The 27,179-nt window shown below is 39.0% G+C and overlaps 1 protein-coding gene across 1 annotated transcript; it reads right to left on the bottom strand.

Moving 5' to 3' along the window:
* Positions 1-4,830: 4,830 nt before the first annotated feature.
* Positions 4,831-10,679, bottom strand: LOC306747216 (carbohydrate sulfotransferase 15-like; the record flags this gene model as incomplete). The annotated part of the gene is made up of 7 exons (XM_079230245.1): positions 4,831-5,331; positions 5,424-5,571; positions 6,749-6,905; positions 7,082-7,238; positions 7,995-8,132; positions 8,871-9,210; positions 10,245-10,679. 7 exons carry the CDS (start codon positions 10,677-10,679, stop codon positions 5,129-5,131), a joined length of 1,578 nt encoding a protein of 525 aa, XP_079086371.1. The 3' UTR covers positions 4,831-5,128.
* Positions 10,680-27,179: the final 16,500 nt, after the last annotated feature.

Consider the following 27,179-nt stretch of genomic DNA (forward strand, 5'->3'; position numbering starts at 1 on the left):
TGTTTTTCACGGGCTGATGTAGACCTGAAGGAGCCTTGACAACTTTTGTAAAGTTTGGTAAAAGAGCATATGCTTTTAGCCAGGCCCAGGGTGGATAATCGGGAGAATCGGGAGAGTTCCCGGTGGGCCGCTTCACTTCTGGGCCGGTCGAGAATTTTATTTGTTGACATTTGTCAAGTTAGTCCATCTTCTCTTAAAGTGAGCTACACACGTTCCGCATTCTGACACCGCAGCGTCTGCATGGGTTGTTGGGTTGTACCATGCGAGGAAGTTCTCCCCTCCCAAATAGAGTTGGTTCGGTCCGTAGCCCGTCTTTTCCAAAACGTTTTCTCAGATAGGCTACCGATAGCTGGGCCGGCCCGACCTCAACGATACGCGTCAGGGAGGATGGACGGGAGGAAGAGGGCAGGAGGGGCTGAACAAGCCAGGTTGAAAAAAAGAAAAGCATTGGAGGAGGATGCTGCCAAATGTGCCAAGCTTACCGATTTATTTTCAAGAGTACAAACACAAGTGGCAACTGGTAAAGAGAGACAAAGGCCTAATGATTAGCAACGTAACTATTCGGCTAACGTTGTAGCCTTGATTAATATCGTTGTAGCGTTGTCAACCTATTCCCAAGCAAAATATTAAATTGAATTAAAATATTACCCTTTTTATATCACCCAAAATATGGCGATCCATAGACTTTGCAAATATTATGCAAATATTGATATATAATACTGATATTGATATTGAAGTATGCAGTAATATGACTCTTAATTTGTCTTTGTAGCTTGGGAGCAGCAGATAAGACTGCTCCTGATGAAAATGATGAGCCCGACATTTGCAATGAGGAGGCCATGACTACAGGGACAGGTAAAGAGGATAACAGGGGAAACAATATGAATTAAAGTTACATATTGTAAGAAAGAGCAGTATATGACAGTACTTGATGAACCAATATGCATTGTTTGCTCAGAGGTGGGTATAGTAAAGGAGTAAATCACCACTGTATAATACTCATGCAGAAAAATGATAATGACCATGACAATGACGGACGCCATGAGGTCTCACTCCAACAAATCTGGCCTACTGCCTAATTCATGTAAATGTGCACAGAGAAGGAAATCCTCATGTCTATAAGCAACGACACAGTTATAGATACAGTGGCTGAAACCAGTGCACTGCTTAGGCGGTTACTGATGCTGTTGGTGCTATTCACAATGTAGCTGTATACTGTACTGTGAGTTGAACTGTAAACATTAGTTCAATATGCCTCTTTGTTGAAGAGTGCTTTTAGCCAATTATGAAGCTTTTCACAAAGATTGTTTTCTTGTTATTACTATTACTGTTTCCTGCTCTGTTAAAACCCAAAGGCCAGCGAGATTTGATCAAATGTTGCTCTTACTTTGATAGTGTTTCCTCAGTGAACTAGTGAGAAGTAACTTTTGAAATAACAGAAATTGGCATAAAAATAAGATAAGAAATGAAAACAGCTTCAGCCCTTTTACTCCCCCATCAGTACAATCCTGCCTCCAAGAAAATGTTTCCAGTATACACAACAAACAGGCTGTCTGTCCATTATCCTGTCCATTATTATAACAGTTTAACAACATTCACAAGTATTTTTTTTTTTAACCTTTTTTCATGTATATATAACCAAAACAGTTAACCTAAAGTATACATATAACCGAAACAGTAAAAAATTCAGTAGACGATATGCAAGACTTTACCAATCAGATTTTGCTCCATATATTTTATGTTAGGGACACCCCGATACCAGAAAACTGTACAGCTTCATTTAAAAAAAAAAAGTTATACTGTACATATTTTCATATATTTATATTTTCATCAGATTTTTCTATTCTATATTTATATTATATATATATATATATTTTCTTTTATTTGTATTTCCTCTGTTTATTGCATGCACCTTGTATGGCAAAATGAAGCCTGACAGCAAACCTTATTCTGATTCTAATCCAAACACATTTGGAAGGAAATGCCTGGGCATACAATTCATTTACTAAAAAACAAAACCCTTTCTACCAAAAAATCAAGTGTAAAAACAACAAGTAACGGACCTTACAGAACTCACTCTGACTTCCCCGAAGACTCAGTTGGTTACAACCTAACAAAAATCCAGTTTCCCCCGCTCCCAGTATTTATACAAAGCTAAGCTCAGCTAACCAACTGCTGGCTGTAGCATTACATTCAAACTCCAAACATGAGATAAACAAATACTTTAAAAAGTGATTAAGGCTTATAGGCCGATGCAAAAATCAGTATTCCATTACACCTCTGTCTCCTTCAGTAGCTTTGAGCTTCTCCTGAAAGAAAGGCAAGTGATTGCTATTCATCGTGTTCTCCATTGATTCTCTAATCAATGATTTGAGGATGCTCCAAAACATCAATTGCCTTTTCCCCTCCCCAAATGCCTAATTTACCTCATGAGGATCATCACAGATGAGCCGCACAGAAGAGCCAAACAAAACAAAACAAAAGTGGGAAGATATTTAATCTCAGTGACCAACTTGAATGTACCCTTGAGCAAGGCACTGAACACCAGACTGCTGTAGTGAAGCTGACCATGGTGATGATGCTGTTTTTCATGTCAGCTCTCAAGTGTGAATGAGTTGAAACTGTGAAACTGGGTGTGAAAAGGAATCAAAATAGGAATACATCCACACTCAAACACACATAATAGGATAGCATATATAATACAATGTGGTATGTCCTTGACAAGATGAAAGAATGTCAAAAGACACCTCATCGGTTTCCATTAATATCACATGAAGAGGGCAATCTGCCGAGCCTGACTACCTTTGTCTCTTCAGCTAAACTTTGTCGTCATCCGTGAGACCAATCACATTGTAAATGCACATAATCAAAGAGCTAAAAATGGCGATTCTGTGGCAAAGAGCCCTCCTCAATATCGTATTGAATTCCTCTGTAAGTGCATGTGGGGAAATGTAATAGGTAATCAACCCATCGAGCATGCAAGGTTCAGATAGAGAGTGGACACAATAATGATGATGATAATGACACAACAGTTTATGTTAAGTATCAATTGAAGGAAGTAAAGCTCTGATGGTATGTCACACAGTAAATTAGTCCTTAAAGGTACAATGTGTAGTATTCATAAGAACAATATATTATTAATTACTATTATAATAACCTGAAAATAAGGATTGTTTTCTTTTTCGTTACCTTAAGACTAGAAGGTTATAGGTCGGCCAATGTCATTCTACTACACGCTCGGCTCACGGGAGAAATTTCCGTTGATTGCAATCTCACCACTAGATGTCGCTAAATCCTACACACTAGACCTTTAAAACAATAAATGTGGAGGCAGTTCATTATAGAGGGCACAATGTTTGTTTTCCGTGACAGAAAACAAGTGCTCACAGGCAATGAGTTGGAGACAAAATAGTCGGGTTTTAATTTATTTTCCATGGTGGGCCTCCTACTTTGCAACTGTTCGAGGAGCCTGATCACATGATAAGTTGCCATCCGCCTGCTTTTATGCACATTTTCAATTTTTGCATACAAAGACTGAGTCGAAACATTGAAAATTCAAAAAAGCATTTGAAGTTCTTATGCTCGACTGAGGTAAGTTATGTAGCGATAAAAGTAAAATGTGTGAAGTGCAATGAAAACAGAATAAGCAAATAAACGATGACGTACATGTAGCACGTGTCCTACCTGGAGCTTCTGAAAATAGCAAAAGATTAAAACAGTCTCAGTGCTCCATACAGATCTGGTGTAACCTTCTGAACATACAATGAAACAAACAGAAATGTCATATTTACACCGAGTTCTCTACATTGATTTTCACAATTAGAGTTTGAGGTCGAACTGGCCTCTTAATTACATCATCGTGTTGGACCCTCTTCTTCGGCCGTGGTGGTTTTACGGGCACCACCTGCTGCTTATCTCGATGAACCAACTCCTAATGGAAAGATTTTGGGGAATATTATTCACAATTCACAAGCAAATGACTATTTCCGTGGCTTTTTTTTAATGATAGCTTTACATGCAATGCTTGAATAAGCAGGACACGCAACATTATATCCTAATATCATACAAACATGATCAAATCATGAAATGTGTAAACTAAATAAGTATGGATTGTTTATGGATAAAAGTTCAAGTTTGTTTTGCTTTTAGTGGAAATTAAAAAGTCAGTTCTAAAAACAGGTTCCCACACATAACAATGCTCCTAAAATCTGTATTTAGCACAGCTATAGGATATTTCATGAGATAAAGACTAATAGTGTGGTCCAATGTTATGAAGGTTAATTTATGTGGGTGCAACATATATATTTATTTTTTAAGCATTAAATTGCAATGTGATTTTCTCTATACATTATTACAACTGATTACAAATACATCTAATTATATATCCAATTATTATCACCTGGAAGAATTTGATTGCAGCGTTCCGCCTGGATCCTGTAAGGTGGAGTCTGGTCATCAGGTCGCTCATTGCATGCTATGCTATTACATCACCAGGACTCCATCTGCCTGGTTTGGTTACAATGTATTTGTTTGTTTTTTTAAAGATTTTTAAAGTTTAAATGTACCATACGTGATGCACATTGGCACTTAATAATGTATATGAAATCCTCATAACTTACAAAAGGAAATTATTCTGTTTGGAGAGAAGCTTAAACAGCCATTGCTGTATTTACATGTATTGTATCACAGCAGGTCTGTGGAGCGTTTGGACATTGATCGACTAGAATATTGTATTTTAGTGCCCTCTTGTGACTAATCCCAGAACATCAACTTCAACTGCTGTATTGAAATATTTAATCCAGACGTCTAGATTAATGAATTTGCGTTCCATTTCGTGGACTTTAATCAGCAGTGATAAAAATGTAATTCAACACTGTACAAGCATACAACACTAATTCAGCTTATTTTTCTCATTATCATCATCTTGACTCAATGAGTCACTCACATTCTTTCAAGAGCATATAAATATTACAAACAAAATCTGTATTTATTCAGACCTTCATATAACCCCATATACAACTATACACCTTTATGAGTTCTCCCACTATACATTTATTTATATCTATGGCATTGCTTCTTTAGCTTCTTGCTCTGGTTCACTCACAGCCATCCACATTCTCGTGCACGCTCATGCCTCTTCAGGTGCATTACTCCATTGGAAGGCTTTGTTATTCAACACACTGGCCAGTTTATGGTTGAAGGGTTGGTGAAATCCCCTGAGGAGGTCACTGGTGGCTGGAAGCATATGACCCAGGTTCCTGTCTGCCGTCCGCCGGGTGTTGGATTTGGGCCGTTTGTACAGTGCTGCCTCCACCTGCTCCGACAGAGGACCTGCAGGGAGGATGTCAGAGTCCTTAATGATACAGAAGTGAAGGCTTGAGGCAGAAACAAACACATAAATACACAGCCAGGAAGATACGCACTTAATCTGAGAAAATCAAAAACTTTCTTGATTGTCACTTTGAAGTTGGCTGCATAGTCCTCGAGGCGAAGAACTAGAAGCTGCTCGCTTTGGAAAACTGTCAGCCAGTCCAGCAAGAAGACAACGTACATCCCCAAGTTTAGCCTCACCTGTGGAGAAAAAAAAAAATCGGAATAAGCAAACATCATAAGTCTCTCGTGGTGAGATTGTTTCATCAACTGCTGATTACAAGGTCAACTGTTAAATACAAAGGAAGCAAGTCTTCAAAGTGTCATGCAGTGAGAGAAAGTCAACAGCAGATGTGCAGGTGGTAGACAAAATAATGTAAACACTCACACACTTTCATTATGAGCAACATGGGCTCTGTAGTGTCTTTTGAGTTGAGGCCTACACTGTCCTTAGTGTCCAAGTAATTCCAAACAAATGCACTAGTTTCTGCTTTTTGAGTAACTTTTTTATAAAGCTATAATGACTAGTTTATTTGGGACATGAACTGCTTAAAATAAATGAATAAATCAAGTATTTCATTCTGATATGATGGCGGTTTAAATGTGCAGATCAGACCAAAACATTTTGTAAAAAGAGTTTGAAACAAACCAACAGGATACACAATAGACATGTTCAGTATAGGGACACCAAAAACTTGTGACCCACACCTGTAGCAATACTTGTACAAACATTTGTGCCCCTTCAAAGTCTGACACACTCTTAAAGTAAATGTTTAATTCCTGTTTATTGAATGGCAAAGTCAAGAGTGAGATGCACCGACATTCTGAGTCCTCAAGAGGGCACCGTAGTGCATCACTAGACGAAGACACTGTGCTGTGATTCACAAGAAGAGAGCCACACACTTTGAAAGCCCTCATCTTCATTTCATCCAAAACAGATGAGTCATGTCAACAAAAAAAACATGATGATGTTTTTCTGAATGTTTTAGTTTGATTCTGTTTCTGTTCCAATGGTTTCAGGTCGAGCTGAATATCAGTCCCGTCACTGACATGTTGTGATTATGGGTGACAACTGACACAGTTCATAACTCAGCTTACTCCTGAGGGAGCGCTGCCTGATAGAATATATATATATATATATATATATATATATATATATATATATATATGCTGAAGCGTCTGAAGCGACTCTGGTCAGTTGGCTGTATTCTTCCCTGCAGAGAGCGATGAAATTATATTTACAACCACTCAGAAGAACAGGTTGAAAGTCTCAAAAGGGAAATACGTTATTTGTCTTTATAGGTTTGTAGTTATAAGAACTGTAGTTATTCTTCTGTAAACTCAGACAGTCAGACGTGAGGACATCATTTCAGCTAACCGGCATGGCGTTGGAGAGGCTGGTGTTGTAGGCGCAGGATCGCAGTGACCTCTCAGACAGGCAGGACTGAAACAACTGTACAGATTCTACGACCTTCTGATGGAAGTCCTCTGTTGACTTGTTGGCCATCTTAAAGTACAGGTAGTCGGAATAAAGTCTGAGAACAGAAAGAAAGCCAGTTGGAACTACGAAAGGACGTTTTGCTGGACAAAGAATAGGAGTTATGATTTAAAACAAAAATGCTCTGCAGGAAAATCTTTTTGAAGCAATGTAAACTGAAAATCACATCTGCATCCAGACAAGCGGACTTGTGGCTGGTTTTCCCCACAGTACCTCTCTACTGGATCTCTAAGCATGATGATGATTTTGGCACCGGGCTGGACTGTGTGGATGAAGTCCTGGGCCAGGAACGGGGGCTCCGTCTCCTCCATGTCTTTGTGAAGATAGCTCCAGACATTGTTATCCCACATAGTGGATGCACTGGCTTCACCTGTCAAGACATCGGCAGGCTGAGCATCGCCTTGGGTAACAAGAGTTAATTTAAAATGTAGCGAGTAGGCATAATGTAAGTTTAACTGAACTGTATAGACCAAAATATGTAAGAGATGTTGCACACACTTTCCTTATCTGTACATGATGTGCTCCAAATCTACACTTTGAGATATTTGTGACGTTGCAGTTGCAACTTTTGAAATTTTAAACCAAAAGCCAAGAAGCACATTTTCATACAAGAAAACCTACAAAACAAAGATTATATTAAGGATTGCCCTTCAAAAAAAAAAAATCAATACTAGCTTATTCTGAAAATGTAATAACTTCAAGTTATTGGAGGGATATTATATACTGTCTCTCTGTGCCAGGCCCAAAGTTTGAGCCAACCTCATCTATCATCACAAATGCACGGAGAAGGAATAAAGATGGTTGTGACAGCATTCATGGGCGTTTGAAGTTCTGTGCACACTTCTAAAAACCCAATATTGTTCTCTTAGGCCACAGACTATCTAGAATATGTGAGCGCCACTGTAGTGCTTCTGAGGTCAGAGCCACTTGTGGGGAATCCATTGGAAAAGAGCGAGGACTGCCAATAAAGTAAAGGAAAAGAAAAGAGACTTCATGGTCGGGATCCAATTTGGTCCTCAGAAAACACCAAATGAAAACTATAAAAGGCAGCACATCATTCCATCTGATGCACAATGGACGGTAACGATACCAAACCACACACACAAACACTTTCACATGTGCTCACCTGTTATGAGTGCGCGGTGGTCTCCAGATGAATTTCCACTGATTCCTTCTTGGATGTTGTGGGCTGCCAAGTCAAACAGATCCAGGTAATCTTCCACTGGAAATGTTTCCTGGAAGCCATCTTTGACACGGATATAACCTGCACACCGAGGAACACCAAAGGGACACTCATTATGTATACTTTTATAGACTTCTTTACAATCAAATATATTTCATGGATTGTATGAGCGTTCAATCATATTGACTGAAAAGCCTTATTTACTGGAGAAGAATGAGAAGTCTACCCGCAGAAACAAAGAATGTAATCCATTTTGCAAATTTCATACATGCACAAACAATATACATACAGATATTGCATGCACGAAAATAGTAGAATAGAGACAGACAAGCAGACAACAGACACATAGTTCTACCATATATTTTTGTAGCTTTTTTTCTTTTTACATATGCTGAAGGGTTACATGAAAAAGACAGTTTCCATGATCACCTGTGTTGACTAATTTCACATTTACAAAGCCTACAATTTCGGTATGTTATATCATAAGCAAGTAAATTGGAACTGATCTCCGTGAGCTTTGAAGTCGGTTTGGAGGTAATGGGTTCATTTGATTGATTAATTGATTCATCATTTGGTCTATAAATTATCAGAAAACACAAATGTATTGTTTTTGTCCAACCTACAGTCCAAAACCCAATAATATAAAATGTACAATAATGTGACCAGGCAAAGCATAACTAACTGTTGCAGCTCTATTCTAAATCAGTGTGTTTTCTGCCATCCATTTATTTCCTTTGGATGAATTTAACCCTCAGTTAGCTAGCCTCGACCATCACCATCCAAACATTTGGAAACACCGGCCATCTCCTGATGACTTACCGAAGCGTTTCCTGGTCCACCAGTGTGGCTCCTTTATCGTGTTGAACTTGACCTCTGGATGCAGCAGCAGCCTGTAGAACAAGTCTGTTGTGCCGCACTTCGGTTGTCCGACAATGTAGAAGAACGGCAAGCAGCGCAGACGAAACACTTTGCCACCACTGTGGTGTAAGTGCTGGTGGAAGCTGGTCCTCAGGTGGTCATACACAGTCTTGAAGCTCTTTGTGCGCAGAGCGTAGTGGTTCCTCCTGTATGGATCAGTGCTGAGCTCACCTGAGAACTCCTCATACCAGCAAGGGCTTTTGATGCCGGGCAGGAAATGGCGAGGAATTACAGAAAACAACTGCAGAGAGGAACAAAACGAAATCAAGCAATACACAGGGGTGACGGAAACAATTTAGCACCTGCATAGACAAGCTCTACTAAGACACTTCCAAGGTCAGAATAATAGTTACTCTGTAATTCAAAACTAAAAACACACGATTGGAACAACGGCAATACACTTTAGCCCCTTTACACTTTAGCCCACCATGAGAAGGACGTCGTGTTTTTGGTGAAACTGGTCAAATGTGTCCTTCTTGTGAAGATTGCAAGTTGTGGTGTTGGTGTTGGAAACTAAAAGACAGCAGATTGTGCTGTTTGAATTCATGTTCATTACACTGAATTACACACACCAGCAGTTACAAGTTCTTGTGACATAGAAAGCATCAAAACATCCATAATTTAGGGTCATATGGCATGATTTTGCCACTTTTAGTTTCATTATGTTGCTTTGACAACTCAGTTAGATATGTGTGTGTCTAACACTGACACATGCCACTTATTGGTATTCAGCTTACTGACTCACTTGTGTTGTTATCATTGTACCTGTGATTTACAGTGTAACTGTCAGACGTCGTGATACCGCAGTCATAAACACTGCAGAATGATTTTGGGTAACGTGGAGAAGCAGGATGAGAACATACACCGAACACAGGAGAATTACAGATCATTAGCACATAACAACAGCAGTCAGCAGTTAGCAGCACTTAGTGAGACTTGTAGCCTGATATTACTTAACAGCCTTGCAAACTTTGAGTTGAATCAACACCTCTGTCAGTCTCAACAAAAACTGGTCATTAAGAGCTTCACCAAAGAGGAGTTTACTGGTTGATTGTAAGGTGTTTGTTATTTTTTGCTGTTCACTTTAATCAACAAAATGTAAATGGTCACTTATTCAAAAATGTTCAGTGTGGCCTGAATGATCATACGTCAGCATATCATTTGAGTGACATCATTGCATAATTGCAGGCTGGAACTATAACAAAACATCCTTTATTTTAGTTGGCCCACTCATGTACAGCAAAAATGAGTCAGACCAATTTTCCAAAGACTTACGTGGGAGTTCGTTCCAACAACATCCTTTTCATCAGGCACCTTCCTGGGTGTGTATTCCAGTTTGGAGCCGATGATTTTCACCAGCAGTTTCATGTCTATTAAATTATTTTCGGATGAAACTTCAGCTGCTGCCGTGCCGGTCGGGACGACCACAGGTCTGATAGGCTGAGAGGGTGGGGGGGTGAGCAAAAGCCCTTTCCTGTCCCACGTCAGGATGTGGGAAGCCATGATGAGGAACATCAGAGTCAAGCCCATCAGAAAGCTAACCACTTTGACTTTTGAGATGCTCCGCAGGTTCGTCAGTGATAACCGCCTGAAGTCAAACAATGTCCTGATCTGACTTTTTCCATAGTCCCTGGTCCAGGGCAAGCTGTGGAGGCTGTAAGTGTGGTCCGTTTGGGTGTTGCTCCCATGTTTGCAGTCGGATAGTGACATTCTGGCATAGAAGCAACGTTGGCACGTGGAAATAAAAAAAAGAAAAGGTCCAAGCTTTACCTTCAGGAGGTCATGTGTCCTGTCTATTTGTCATAGTTTTACATCTGCATGTCCTTATTTGTCTTAATTTCTTACATACTCCCAAGTCTTCATTCAGCAAGGCCTCCTGTGAATGAGAAACACTTGTTAAAAAACTGCTTTAAAAAATACATATATTACTTTAGTTTTCTCTGCACCAAAAGTGCAGAAGCGTAGTTTCCTTGAAAGTATTTCAGTAATCTCCCATAATTCCAAGAAAGTGGTATGAAAAGGTTTTATATGAGGGTATTTTAAGGAGCTATATCCCCCTCTGAGACATCAGTATGGGAATCTCTAACTATACTCTATAGCATGAATCACCTCTAAAAATGCTTGAGGTCAGCTGCAGAGTGTGTGTGGTCTGCTGCATGAAGCTCCCTTGCTTTATGATGAGGGCTATTTAGCACCTGCATAGACAAGCTCTAGTAAGACACTTCCAAGGTCAGAATAATAGTTACTCTGTAATTCAAAACTAAAAACACACGATTATTCTCCGCGAGCTAAAAGCTCACTGAGAGCTTTATTTTGTTAACCTGGAAATATCATTTTCAAGATCATGGGTATTGATACAGGTGGATACACAGTGTGGCAAGTGCATGCATTTTGTTTTTCTTTTACCACCACATGAATAATAAGAAAGTAGGCATTATTATTTCAAGGCGCCTGAGCTAATGAATTCCAGACATCGAAGTACATCTCTGACACTTCCTCGGCCAGTGATGCATGTCTTTTTCTTTTGGTGCAGAGTGTGTAAGATATAACAATCCTACTGGACTGGGGAATGAAATCCTGCACCAGCTCCTCACCAGAACTTTCTATTGTTACAGTGTTTTTTCTTCCTGTGCAACAGGGGCCTGATGGAGTACAGCCAACATTATGTGACTCGACATTTTAACACTTGCAACATTAGAAAGGTCACATTCAGAGTTTGATGAAAGGCCTCTTTACCGCAGTCATCTTAGGCGACACTAGTGGATTGAGTCCGAAGAAGCTGCATCAAGCTGCATTTTTGGAAGTGTAGGATTCTGTTTTTTTGTAACTTGAAACATACTTAGTACTTAAAGTCGACACATCTGCTGACTCCATTGTTTTTTTTATCCTGTTTATGGAAGTGCAACACCATATGTTTGAAGTATCTCTCTAAAACATTTTCAGAAATCATAATCATGTCCTACTAGGACTTTGCTTGCTTGTTATGTTGCAACACTATAAATTGTGGGTTAGTCAAGCAATTTCTGCACGAGTGTAGTCTTGCTGAATATGCGCTCAAAGGGCTTTAAAAGTTCACAAGAAAGCCGTCACACAGTTGCAGATTTCATAATGTGACGTCTCTGAGCCCTTGCAGACTTATCAGAAATGCATGGCAATATCTGCAGGCCTGTGTGGGATTGGGCAAATAACTTACTTTTAGTACCTCTTCTAGACGTGTTATGGGCTTCATTTAATGAAAAATCAGTTGACGGAGGTGGGCTCTTTGAAATGCCAATGAGACCACTTGCTAAATAGAACTCTGTCATCTAGTATTTCACAAGTTATTAGTGGATGGTGCTGCTTCTGGTACTTATCCTGATACTTGCCTTACCCATTATGTGTCTCATATTATCCATGTTTGGATGTTATTTTGAAGGTTTTTAATTATGTGTTAAGCCCTTTATTGCTGTTAAAATGAACGAATGCTAATGCTCTCTTGTCTAATTTAGTTAATTCCTCTGCAAATCTTTGTTCCTACAAATCCTGGTAATTGTTATCCTCTCTATTCTCTGTAACTACAAATCCAGTATTCCCATTAAAGATTAATTTCTAGTTAGAGCAAAAAATCAAAGTGTGAGAGGAGAGAGAGATTTAGAAATGCAAGAGAGCATTAAGAGGACAGTGTAAGTCAAGGGTAAAGCACGACATGGAGAAATGAAGCAGCCAGAGAAAAACAGTGTGAGAAAGAGCAGGGAAGACAGCCTTCAGACCTCTTTGGTTTAGAGAATCGATCTGTGGCGGGAAGAAAACAGCAGGTAGGATGGACTGAGGTGAAACACCATCATCAAAATCCTGCTGACTCTAAACAAAAGCCTGCATTCATCATTGGAATAGATACCTTTGTTGTCCTAAGTCCACAAAATGTCAAGACTCATCTGGCATTAAAGACAGAATAAGCTATTACTCATGTTGTTGGTGCATTGTGTTACATTGTTTACCAGCTATATTTGTTAGATTATGTGAAAAGTCTTTTCTCTGAATTGTTCAGATCTGAGCTGAGCTGATGATGGTACTAGATGATAAGCCGGAAGATCACCAAAGTTATTCCAATTCATCCGGAGGAGGACATGAGCGTGCGGACCACATTTCATGGTAATCCATGTCATACTTGTTGAGATATTTTCACTAAAAACCACAAATGTCAACTTCATTGTGGCACGAGTGAAAAAAGTCAGGAGTTTGTGACGTTTTTTTTCCCCTGATTTGCAAAATCAATGTGTTTAGCTGTGATAAAAGTCCATAAAATCAGTATCTTGTGTCTGTTTCATAGACAAACCATGAAGCTCGTTGTTTTTTTTATTAGCCCAGGCTGTACAGGTTCAATAAATAAACATTTGTGTCCAATATGGAATTCAACCTTTTGCGCAGCTAAAGCACTTCCTTCTATTCCTACCTCCTTCAGACAAAAGACAAGGTGACAGTATATCAAAACGGGATTGCATTTACTATGACATTTCATACTTCAGATTTGTATTTTATATCTGCATGATTTATTAACTGAAATGCTGTTTGGGCTGTATTGGACCCTCTCATTTATCCCTCTCTATCTACCCTTTGATACAAAATGATCCCAATCAGCCTCAACCCAGTGTGTGCGGCAAATATACCCACTGAACAGCGACTGAAAATCAGCATCCCCGCAGAGCTCTCTCAGAGACGAAATGCTGTATGCAGCATGCGGATGTGCAGCTCAGTCAACATTATGAAATCAAAGCATGAAACAGAGCTTCTACAGATGTGACGAACAACATGAGAACATCCGCTCCAAGAGCCAGCCATCATTACAAACACATATTCTCGCTTCACCTGAAACATGTTTTAATCATGTCTTCATGTTTATGTCTGTGTAAACACATTCTGACTTTGTACAGTACACTCTGGGACTGGGACTTGGCTGAATACCAGCACTTGGAAATGGGAGGCACAAGAGCAACTATTGCCACAAAAGGAAATAAGATAGTCTCCCTGCTGATGGAGGAGTTAAACAAAGACGGATGGGATAACAAATATGCAGTTATAGCACGTTCTCTATGTCGATGAAAACAAAATGAAGCTATAAGGAAGTTCAGTCAGGAGGACTCTCTTACTCTCATTCTTTCATTCTCTCTCTCTCTCTTCGGCGTCTACTCAGCTTATTATAGGCTTTCACTCTGAAGTTCACCGACCAGATTCTGCCACAATCTCCCTGAGCCAATCACATCATTTGCTGTTAAGTTTTAAAACTGTTCTCCTCTCTGTTGCTCTAGGGGCAACCCTGTCTCTTAAAAATGATGTTCCCACACAACTAAAATGTAAAAGACAGGGTTTTCAGGGGGGGATATTCCTGCTCCAACCACAGCGTCACTGCCCTCTTTAATACACTGCGTCACAACGGAGTCTAATCGGCAAAGACTCACTATGCATCTTATCACACACACACGTAACATTTTTTTTTCACTCCTTCTGAAGTCTCTCCTGATTGAAATCAAAGTCATTTGAACGACAGAAAATAACAATCTGTGCATGCACAAAGACGTTTACGTTCAATGCACTGATGTACTGTGAAGAAGCAAAAAGACAACCAGTGTAACCGGCAAAACCAATCACCTCAATGGGGTACGTAAACTCATATCTCATATTCATGGTCTACTTTATTGCCTTAAGCCCTAAGAAAGAAGTTTAGTGTAACATGCAATATAAAAATACAAAGGTTGAATATGCTGGAAACAATTTGATTTGGCTGGCATTTACTCAAATGTAGATTTTTAAGATCCCCTGCATTTAAAAAACGAACTAGGCTTTTTGTATAATCCTCAGATGTGTAAATAATGCTTTTATCAGTGAATTATTTGTGACAGTCACATCTAAAAAGCTCAGATCAGAAAATTGAGAGTTGCACAACCAAGCGCTGCGCACAAGGAGAGGCCGTGATGCACTGGTCTCGCGCCAGCTTTACTAATGTGACCGTAAACCACGTTTAAGAGAACAACTATCTCAGAATCTGGGCTTTATCCGTCTCATGATGCTAAAAGAGTCCTCCCTTTTCTTTTAATTTCCAGTGGGTTGATTTTCTATCACTGAAGAATGACCTTTGCCCTCACAGGAATCTGACTTCTTCATCTGGTAAAGAAGCAGGCTGTTGAAGCTAAAGTACAGTCAAAGCAAAACTGGAAATATTAAATGTCTTGTTTAACAGCAGTGTCTTGATAAGCCAGGTCACCACAGTCCATACTCACATCTGGAGTGCAGAAGTGGTCCTCTAAAGCTAAACTGTGTACTTATGCATGCATATAAGTGTATATATTTGCATGCATGTTTTTCTTATAAAAACAGGTTGTTTGCTTTAGCAGCGCTTTAAACATGATGTAGCATTAATAGCAAGCAGACAGCACTTGTCCTACTGTTTAATAAGTGTGAGGGAGAAGGAACAGGCAGGTCTGAAGGCATGCATGCTCTGAGGCCACTGAAAGGGTAATTCTGGTTTATTACAAGTGAGTCTACCCCAAAATTGTTTTGTAATGTTCCCTCATTGCCGAGGACTGTACGTCAGCTGTATTTCTCACAGTGGGTGGCCTCGACTTGTGTGTATGATGCTGCTGTGTCGGGGCAGGTGTATTGCTCAGGACCCGAGCGCAGTGTCAAGTGTGAAGTTAGCTATCGATGAGCGTCTCTTGAGAAACTTGAAAGCAGCAACACCACCGGCAAAGCATGTTTTCAACGAGCACAGCACTAGTTAAAATAAGTGACTTATATGGCTATTGAAGACTTTTCAATTTTGTTCTGTTGGACCTGGAAGTAATTGTGTTACTATAAAGACTTACTTCCAACTTTGTGATGTTGAGAAACCATCCATATGTCGTTTTACAGTCATTTATTTTGTATATGCATTGACATTTTAGTTAAGTCAAAATTGTGTCTTTGTTTTCTGTTCCAAGAAAGTGTAGCCTAGCCGTGGGTTTGTTTCTTTCTCTTTCTACTGGATATCACTCCAGATCGAAGGTGTAAATACACCAGAATGATCCAACCGTATAAACCCTGGGGGCATAATTCTTCATCAGAAGGTCTTCCTCACTCTCCAAGTCCTCGTACTCCCATGAATCGATACCAAAGCCACTGATGTGACATAGCACACAAAACTGCAGAGCCTGGCCTTACAAAGCATATAAGTCCATTTTACATGTTTATAACACAATTCAACCATAAATATGAACATAAACCATAAATATGACTCAAAGGACTCAAAAGCGAGAGAGAGCTCCCCAAGTTATGAAAATATTATTTTGTATATCCCTAGCTTGATGCCACACATGATTGGCACACCTTTCTGGAAAGCTTTCGATCTACGGAACCAAAACCACTGTCAGACAAAGCCTCAGCAAGATATCAACCACATTGCATTTTTTCAAATTGCCCTTGTGGTTGAGGAGATATTCTGTATTTAGTATGGGTACGCAAACCATTCGGAACGAGTGCGAAGTGGGTCCTACAGATTACATCATTTTAAATATTGATTTATTTTATTTTATTTTATTCGCGATTTTGTTCTCATTCCAAAGGGAAGACAAGGCTAATTAATTATTGTCAAGAACATCTGACACAGTGGACTTCTGCAGAACCCAAATGTCTAAATCAAAACACAAGATCGAAGAACATTTTTGGGAATATTAATTATTAATAGATTTTGACAACACAGTGATGAATGGTAACAAGGCTGCATGTACTTACTCCTTAATCATAAAAAAGGGGCAAAAGTTCAGCTGTGACTGGTTATTAAACAAAGTTTGAAGCTCTCCTCAAACCTGCGCATTTCTTCTTGAGTTGCAAGCAGCAGCTTATGAAATAGGCTTGACTACAGAATCTGTCAAGGTTGTTATGTTGGTTTTGATCTTGTCCGACCACGTTCTGTAAATCTTGTTTGCTCACGCAAAACAGGAACAAGATGTCATGTAGCAGCTTGTTCGCACCTGTGTGATTTCTTTATGAACCCTTGTGTGCCAAAATCTGTTCACACTCTCATTATGCATCCAAAATGCATGACAGGTAAAACTAACAAGTCCTTTTCTTTTTTAAATGTTCATTAATATCATAATTATGCCCTATGAATCACTCATGACCTCTGTTTCACTTTTGCACCAACTGATCCCACGTTATAGTGCTTGAAGGCATTTGGGGAAATAACATGTTTGATTTGGTGCATTTATAAACTTAATAACCTTGGTTTCTATAGCAATATGAGCAGTATTGTAGAATTCCTTTTTTTATTGATGTGGTTTCTTAATTGCAGGTACAATTACATTTCAATGTACAACTGTACTTTTTAATTCATATAAAAATAGACTTGAACTTGCTGTACTACTACAGTATAAATTAACATATGATGTATTGTACACATATGGCAATTTTGTCACACGTCATAAAGTATTTTGTTGCAATACGTGTAACTTCAACCATGTACAAATGACAGAACACTTTTTAAAATCAACTTCAGTGAAGGAGAAAGCTTTCTGGCATAATTGTAGAAAATATTCCTTCCCCCTGAAGACATCAGGGGGAAACATAATGAAGAAATGAAGAAAAATCCCTGGGAAAAATGTAATCCGTCAGGAAAATTACCCAACCGCTCGAGCAGAACAACAAGGGAGTGACAGACGCAGATACAAGTTTGACTACTTTGAATCCTTCTATCTAAAACGGAAATTATGCAGAGCCAAACTTGCTGTACTGAGGATTGTTGTCATCTCAAGTAAAAAACTACCAACTCTTGAAATAGAAACTCACAACTGTTGCCAAAACAATCATGCAACCCTCCCACATTCCTAATGTGCTCCGTTACAGAGTCCTTTTTCTTCCATATGTGGTGGACCCCCAGAGTCCAGTCTAAACAAACTGATATGCTTCAACCCTCTCCATCTTCCTCTCCCCTCATACCTTTGGCATTACCTAACCTTTAGAGCTCAGCCCTTGCCAAAAGAATCATGGCGTTGACATCCCAGCAGCTCCAGCCAGACATTTGTTCCGCAAACTCGGAGGGGCAACCTAAAACCTTCCTGCCCAGTAGAGCTGATAGACTGCGGAGCGGCAGGGCTGAGGTTCAGCTTGGGTTTGTGCAGTTATGGAGGGTGGAGAGATGCTGCAAACTGTCACCACATCTATGTTCTCTTTCTCTCACACTCCAAATCAACTCTGTCTCCCTCCAGTTAACAATGAAATACAACTAGTGATTTAGGTGCCGCACTGACAGTATACAAAGGCCGCTTTGTCCAAAGGTCATCTGCCCATGTCTGTCAGGACCGTCGCCCCACAGCCCCCTTTAATAGACTAGAATGGGGAAAGCATGCAGGGAAAATGAACTAAATGCCAAACCGAAGCGGTGAGCATGCAAGCAACTCACACAACAACAGACCTCAGCCCAGACTTCAAACCATACACGCAATCACTTTATGCCGTGTTTGCTGGGATGCATGACAGAAACCATTAGGCATAATGGAAGGAATCAGCCAGGGACAATCTTTCAAATAGTTATGTTGACAGAGAACGCTTCAGTTTGTTAAGTTCGAATAAACAAAATAACAAGATAAGCGCAAGACATTGAAAGCGTGTGTGCAAATGTTTACAGTGGTTTATCTCTGACTCATAACACAGTCCTGTTTTCAGTCCTGTAGACCAAGAGTCTCAGAGACACGACACTGAGATATTCTGCAGCTGTTCATTAAGGCAGAAAAATGTAACCAGGAGGATGTTAAGTTTCAAGCTTCACAAAGCCTTAAACACATCACTTGGGGGTTCTTTATAGCTCATTTCTGGACACTTATGTTATTTATTTAATGTTTCAGGCCATTTAGGCTACATGTTGAGGTGTTGCTGCATATATATGACGCAAAATCCAAATAAATAGTTTTGATCATTTGAAAAGATTTGAACCTGAAAAAAATATGTGAACCCAAAAAAATAAGAATAGAAAAAATAGAAAAGATTGAAAGTTAAAAATATAAAATCTGCTACTGGAAAATGGAAAAAAAATATTGTATTCAACAAAAAAAATGTTTAATCAAAAGTATATTTAACCCCAAAAAACTTTTCATACACTTATTTTTATTTTGAATACATTGTTGAATTGTTCAAAGTTCAAAACCCAAACTTGAATTTTCAGGTTCAAATCTTTTTTTCAAATGATCAAAACTAGTATTGGGGTTTGGCTCCATACACATACATGCTGTCTACTCTGAGGTACAGCTACTACTCTTCTATCAAATTGTCTGATCACATAATACGTTTCTGTTGAGTATGTATGAACAAACTCATAAGAAAAATACGTATCAGGATGATTCACTTTTAAATAATTAAACAAAAAAGCCATTAGAAAAACATCAAATCGTACTAAATTACTTTCTTCGTGTTTTGGAAATCGATTATCTTGTTCCAAAGATACTCACGTTAGAGTAGAGTTTAATCCGCGCGCCTCTTGTGTCGCCGCTCACGAGCCATGACGAACACCAATCAAGGCGATGAAATCCACCTGACGGGCGTCTGTATGAAACGATTAGTGAAATAAATGTGACTGTATATCCTCAGAATGAACGGGCTTCATGCTGACAAATGCCGGCTGGATTTTGACGCGGAAATGCGCGAGACTTTCCGGAGTCTCCATCTGACGGAGCTCCCCTGCGCGCGGCAGGAGTGAGGAGAAGAGAGGAGAAGAGAGGAGAAGAGAGGGGAGGTGCGCGTGTGTTGCAGCGAAGGAACCACGGAAGCAGAACCAATCTTATCTTCATATCAACCTCGAAATGCTTATATATTGATTAGGGTTGGCGTACCGTTATGACGAATTGCAAATCACATAAAAAGCAAATCAATTGATCTGCAGGCTGCATTTGCCTGCTTCGAGAAGTTGTCCTAATTAGGGAAATGCTCAAACGCTTGATGCAATTATTTATATATATATATATATATATATATATATATATATACACACACAAAAAACACCACCAAATTTGAATTGACTTGTTGATATATTGTTTGACAACACCTTATTAAAGCTATACCGTCTCATTTTAGACCACATTCTGTTGCACCATGCCAGTGTCCATGAAGCTCCATGTAAATCAGTATAACATGCCATTTGCTGTAAATGGTCCATTTCATTTGATTTGGCTGCATCACAGCAGTTTTATGGACAAACCAGACTCTTTGAATAGCAGCACTCAAGCCTTGAAATAAGGTCTCATGTTGTTATTTAATGCTGTTTAAATGTTCACTCCTTGTCCAGTATGTAACAAAAATGAGCAAGTATCAAAATAAAACGTTGTATGGCGTTGAGGGATTTAGAAAAGAGTGTCTTTGAAGCTTCTAATATGGACTTTCACTCTTAAAGTTTCTCTCTTCGAAATTCAGAGCATTATTATCGCAAAATAAAACGAGTAGCTATAAAGATAATTAACGTCTACCTGAGCAGACACTGACGTAGCTCTCCCTTTGTGGTTCCACTTGAGATAAAGACTCTTTGTCAGCACTGTTGCTGTTGTTTGTGCTGTTAGCGCCGTTAGCTGTGAGCCACCTGCTCAGCCGTCATCATGTTGAGAGCTGTGTGGAGGCAATCCATCCAAATATGTAGATATGTCCTTCGAATTTAGCACCTTTGAGGACAACCGTTGCAATATTGTGCAATCAGTCATTTATTTTGTATGTATCAGGTATGTCTCATTATTAGCAGAATCGTCGTGTGCACACAGATGATTGTCTCATTCGTCATGGTGACTCATTCTGAGTGGGAGTGTGGATCTTTCACAATGGCACATTTGGTCTAATGATTAAAAACACCAGACCCGCTGAAACGAAACTGAACTGCTGGTCCACACGAATTTGGAGCAATGGAAATCTGTTCATAAAGTACAAACCACATGTTTATCCCATTTATTCTGTTCAAAAAGCTGTGGGCATGTTTTGCTGTTTACTATTTGCCACCTCAAGACTCTTGAAGTAAAGTCTTTTAAAAAATGCTCAGAATAACCCATACATTATTTTACCTTGTCTACTTTTACCTTTAGTGAATTTGAAATCAGTTAAAGTTGAACATGTGCCGTAAAAGGTTACTGCAGCAAACTAACTAACCTGAGCCATTGTGTTTATGATCACTGCAATGTCCTTCTACTAAAAACTATTAAGGCTATACTGTGGGGTGGAGGAATGGGTATCATCAACGTTGATATCAGGTTGACAAATCTTCTAAAATGTATATCTCTTGAGTTTCTTTATTCTGTAAGTCTGAAAATTATCTTTTGTTTTAGATACCTGAAAAACGTATTTATATTACTCAACTCCATTGCATCAGCACTGTGATTTTCAAGTGTAAAATCACAGTATCGTTAAATCCAAAACAAGACGCCAAACAACAAAAGTATGTCCAGTGTTTATCAGCGTTAGATGGATTTGTGAAAAGAACCTATCACGATGACGTCCCTTGCCATTCGTCATGACATCTGTTTCTTAAACAGAAAGAGGAAAAACAAAAGAGAGAAATCAAATGACTTGTTCGGGGCTGCTACAATGTTCATCTTTAGGGCTCCAACCGGTTGCAACTTTAAAGAGATGAGATGGTTCATTTCTGACAAATGTGAGAGTATGCCCTGGGAAACTGCCACTGCTCTATGAAGATAAAGTCTCATTTGAATAAACTGCCTCCCCTTCAGAGCATATCCATATGCATGAGACTCTGAGTCTAATTGCTGTTAATTCCTACTAACTTGATTGTGATTTATTCACATCTCACAGAGATGCACCAGCTGTATGCGCAGTGTGAGCGAAGTGTAATAGATTGATTTCCCCACAGTCGCCTGAATCAGTTTTGATCAATTTGAATATATTAGATGTGGTTTCATACACACCTTGAAAAGATGTTATCACTCTAGGGGTGGCAATGTTGTCGGCCCACCACAATGGTTCAGACTGAAATGAATGGATTATAATAGTTCACACATTCATGTCCCCAGAAGGATGAATTGAACAACATTGGTGACCTTAACTTTTCATTTCACACCATCATCAGATCAAATGTGTAGTTTGTGAAATGCTTTAGTTTCTGACTAAATACCTGCAAAACCATTTCCTCAGGTATACTTTGCTAACAGTCTGAATTAATTATAACTGCTTATAAATCACACATTTGGCTATAATCACTGCTCAACCTAAGTGTAGCCTCACAGACCTGCTGGAATGGCTGGAGTAGTAAGATCGACACAATGTTGTCGACCTGGCAAATATAATGTTGGATGTATAAATAGTAACCAGTATGCCATATTAAGATTGATGACATGTCAATGTTGTATTCACAATTTGTTCCCGCTGCCCGCAAAGACGCAAAACATGAAATCAGTTATTACAGTTCAAACCTTACCTGAATTGTGTGGAATTAGTCATTTCATACTCGTACATTATGGACTAATTAATTGCACCACACACACACACAACACAGGCCTGCAGGCTTCCTCTGTCATCTCAAAGTTGTTTTTAAAGGTGTGCATAAGCGTTATGAGTTAAAACATATTTTTTCATATTTATTGGATATCCTTGTCGAAAAGCAAAGCTCAATAAAAAAAAAAACGGAAATGTTCTTCTCTGCACGCTGCTTCCATCTGTAACTTTCCTAATGAGCCAATATATGGACGATCACCTTGAAGTGTTTACTATCCGGCACAAAAGGATTACAACAGCAAACAGAGGCTTTCTCTCTTAACTGCTGATTAAGAAATTGTGCTTTGCAGAATCTGTGCATGAGTGGTGAAAGGAAGACAGACTGTTGCATCTATTTTCCTAATCTAATAGCAGCAAGCTAGTTCATTACACTGCCATTAGTTCAGTTAGCAGCCATTGAGAGATAATGTCCTATAATGAGCGTGTGTGCAAGGGAGGACGAGCTCTCTTCCAGCACTGCGGTCTTTGACTTTGAGACAGACTGTAATTAACAGCGCTCTGTCCTCTTCTGTGTTATTAGTACAGCTGACCTTTAAATGCATCAGATGAGTGAAGCAACACATCTGGTAAAGCTGCAGTGTGTGGGGAGAGGAGAGGTGAAGGGAATATTAAACAGAGATTGTCAGTGAGAGTAAATTTCACAGATTATTGCAAGACTTCTATTGATGCATTGAAAGATGGTACTTCAATCCCCAGATTGTGCTTTAATAGCTATTCTAAATAGTAGGATATTAAACATGTTCAATATGTAATCTCTCTGAAAATGATTACATAAGACGTCATACAAAAAGTATCACAGAAATATATAAAAAAAATGTAAATGAAGATTATCAGAAGATTTAACTAATGACCTCTCTGTCAACGTCTCCTACAAAATTAGGGAACCAACTAAACTGAACACTCAATAATGTTTCAAGGGAAATGTATGTTCTCTTTCATTACAGTTGCATATTTAAACAGTTTGAAAAATGTGATTAATATTGTAAATAGTGTTTTTCAATCTCCTCCCTGCGCAGACGTATTTGTGATTGGTTAAAAGCAAACATGATCCACAACAAACTATAAATTCCCCTCACAACATGATTCACAATGCAGTTTTGTTGTATGGGAACATCATTTTTAGGAGACAAGGCTAATTATCTACCAAAGTTATCTACTCCAATGTTATGGGAGTCAAAAACAGCTTCTTCCAAGAGTGACGATGGGAAACGCAATCCTGTCAGCTCTGCTTGAGTTCAGCCCTGAGGTTGAGTTGATTAGAGTCTGGAATCCAACCTCACTTTACTCAAAATCACAAAATCACATTACACTTATTTCCCAAACCATGAAGTCTTTTCATTGGAAAATCTGTTTTCCTTGGAAAATCTGTTTTTTATCCACAGCTTGACTCTTGTGCCAGTAGTCTTGTAATCACATCAGGGTTTCTTAGATGGCCTGTGTGCAAAGATTAGAACACGTAGTTAAAGATTTGTGAGGGAGGGGAAAAGATGGACCAAGCGAGCGTAATCGATGTTGCCTGCCAGAGATTAATCCCAAACATCTCTCACACACGCTGCCATGCCATTTCCAGACAGTCTTTAGAAAAGCCCTAACTGGGAAGTTATCCAAATATTTCTCCATGAGTCAGATCAGGGCTAAACTCTCACTCTAAATCATAATTGTGGAGCTCAATTGGGCTCCTTTAATTATTTTGCCACTTTGAATTTTCTGCCTCTCAAAGAGAACCTTTTCGCTATTGCAAGCCACTTCTATTCATAAATTTCTTTATCAAAACCACATTGTTCATCATGGAAGGAACAACTCAATGGAGAAGGACAAAGCCAAACTGGATGAGAATAAATATTGACTTCTCTGAGCATTTTAACACACTGTACACCCTCAGGCAAATTCAAAGACAAAACCCATTTGGTTACGCCAAAAGGAAAATGTAACTTTAATTGTGAATATGGAAAAAACGATGCTTACTTACTTTGAACGTTTCCTAATAGCTGGTAACAGCTGCAGAGGATGGCTTAAATTATGGCAGACCGGAGGCAAACAGAAGGGAGCGTTTGGATTGTCAAATATTTGGCAATTATCTTCCTTCGAATGCAGAGTAGCTGTCTGAAGTCTGAGTAATTTGAGTTTTAGGTTCAAAGATTTAGTCAGAATTTCACTGAAAGAAACAGTTGGTGTCACAATTATGAAGTAAAGGTTTTCAACAAATCTTGCCCTTAGTAATGGTGCTGTCTAAGTTTTTTATGACTTCCACAGACCCAGCGATGAGGTCGGACAGTGCAGCTCACTTCTGAATTTCCAAACAGGCGGGCCCTAAAGCTCCGTGGACTCGCCCCCCTCCTTTAAACCTCAACCTGACTTTCATACTCCTTCTGCCAGCTGACTGCCGCTTGGTACTGAAGAAATCGGTTTTATCTCCTCTTGCCTTGGCTGGGGTCCCTGCTGCGCTGAAGGATGCAGTTGAAATACAAAGCATCAGAGAGAAATGTCAAGCAAGACTCCAACGATTCAAGCAAAAAGCATGGCTGCCTGGACCAGCGTTTGATATCCTGTTATTCAGATTTCCTTGGCCTGCACAAAGGCAGTAATGTAAGCAACAGATGAACAGATACATGTGGCATATATGCTTCAAAAAGTACTTAATTATATTAAGTTACACGCAATGATTCATAAAGTTGGTGGATGTGGTAAGATGTAATACAAATTGCAAGAGCCGGATCTCCTAGAGAATTGGCTTCAGTTTCAAACGAATCGTAAAAACCTGGGGCCATCTTCAGGAGTGGACATTTGTTCACCAATGACGATATCTAGAGATAATACGGATAATGAGCTCCTAGTGATGTTCTAATCTTTAAACTATAACAGTGTCTGTTATATTGGCTTGCCCCCTGTATTCTGCAGCATACAGTAAAAAAAGAGCTTTCTAAAAATCAAAGTTCACACAAGGTGTGTGTGTTTAGTTTAGTTTAGTTTAGTTTATTTACTGGATCCCCATTAGCTGACGCTTTAGCGGCCGCTAATCTTCCTGGGGTCCACAGAAAGGACAAAATACATACAAAAACGTGCAAAACATAAAGTGAAACAAACAGTTAAAAATAATACAAACAGAATAAAAATACAAATAAAATTAAAGCTGCGAGCAGCTGGGCCCTCGCTTCAAGCACGTCAGGGACGCCGGCGGGTCGCCGACTCTCCCGGCCTCGAACATCCGCCTGGCAGGCGAACGTTCTCGGACGGACGAGCCGGTGACCCTTTGGCTTACCCCGACGTGCTTGAAGCGAGGGCCCAGTCACAGCTGCTCGCAGCTTTAATTTAGAGGAAGATTATATATATATATATATATATATATATATATATATATATATATATATATATATATATATATATATATATGTATATATATATACACATATATATACATATATATATACACACATATATTATATATATATATATATATATATATATATATATATATATATATATATATATATATATATATACATATATATCAGGGGTGTCAAAGCGTTTTTCACCGAGGGCCACAAACAGAAAAATATATGAAAGTCTGGGCTACTCAGGTAAGGTATATGGCCAAATGAATCAAATGAGGTCAATTATGTATATATATATATATATATATATATATATATATATATATATATATATATATATATATATAAATCACATCAGAGGAAATTTGGCCTTTTCCAAGCTCCAGTAGAAGTCGGTAGGGAGAGAAACTGAAGCTGGTTCTTCAGAGATTCATCACTGCATCTCCATCAGTTCTAGTTCAGACTCTCTTCACTTCTTCTGCATCATCAAGAAGGGAGTTGAGAACAGCTTGAATTCGTTCTCAATGGCAGAAAGATCTGGGAAGCGCAGACTGAGTTCTGTCATTTGATGTGATGACAGACACATATTTCCTCTTTTTCGCAGAAAGGTTGACCTCTGGAAAATGGAATATATGTATATATATTTTGTACATGTAAGCATATGTATAAAAGATAAAAATATGTATTAAAAGTGATCAAAAGCTTGAGGTTTCATGGAACGGCGTGGAAGTGGTGTGACGACTATTGCATATGGTTCGTGATCATGCAGCAAGCTGTTGTAACTCCACTGTACTTTGTCAAAACTGTTCCAAAGTTAACATGCTTTATGAGAGGCATGGCTGGAAGACTTCTGCATGCCAATATGAACTCATAGTCAGAGCGCCACCTACTGGGAAACTATGGCAATTTGAACTAGAAATGAAGGACGAAAATGAAAATGGCCGACTTCTGGTACGGTTTAGAGCATGGTCCCAAGAGAGTTATTTTTAAGTTTATATGTGGTACATACGCCTATCAAATATTGTATATCTATGTTGAACGTACTGCAAGGGCTGCTTTGTTGAATTTAGTTGAATTTACCCCTAAGAAGTTAATGGGTCCTTTTCTTTTGAACACAATGAGATACAAACAAGCTTTTGATATATTTTTATGAAATTGAACCTTTAATTATCCACAGAGAATTTTGTAAAAATCGAAGCCAGCGTTTAGGAAGATTTGAGGAAAAAATTGTTTTTATCAAAATTCAAAATGGTGGAAATTCTAAGTAGGCGGACTATAGTGCGACCACGTACTTTTTTGTAGAGCAGACACAACCGGACATGTGTGCCAAATTTCAGGTCAATTGGTGATAGGGGGCAAAAACTGTGGGCTTTCACAACTCACAGGTTGTCAA

The sequence above is a fragment of the Taurulus bubalis genome (assembly GCF_910589615.1).
Source record: "Taurulus bubalis genome assembly, chromosome: 14".
NCBI lineage: Eukaryota > Metazoa > Chordata > Actinopteri > Perciformes > Cottidae > Taurulus > Taurulus bubalis.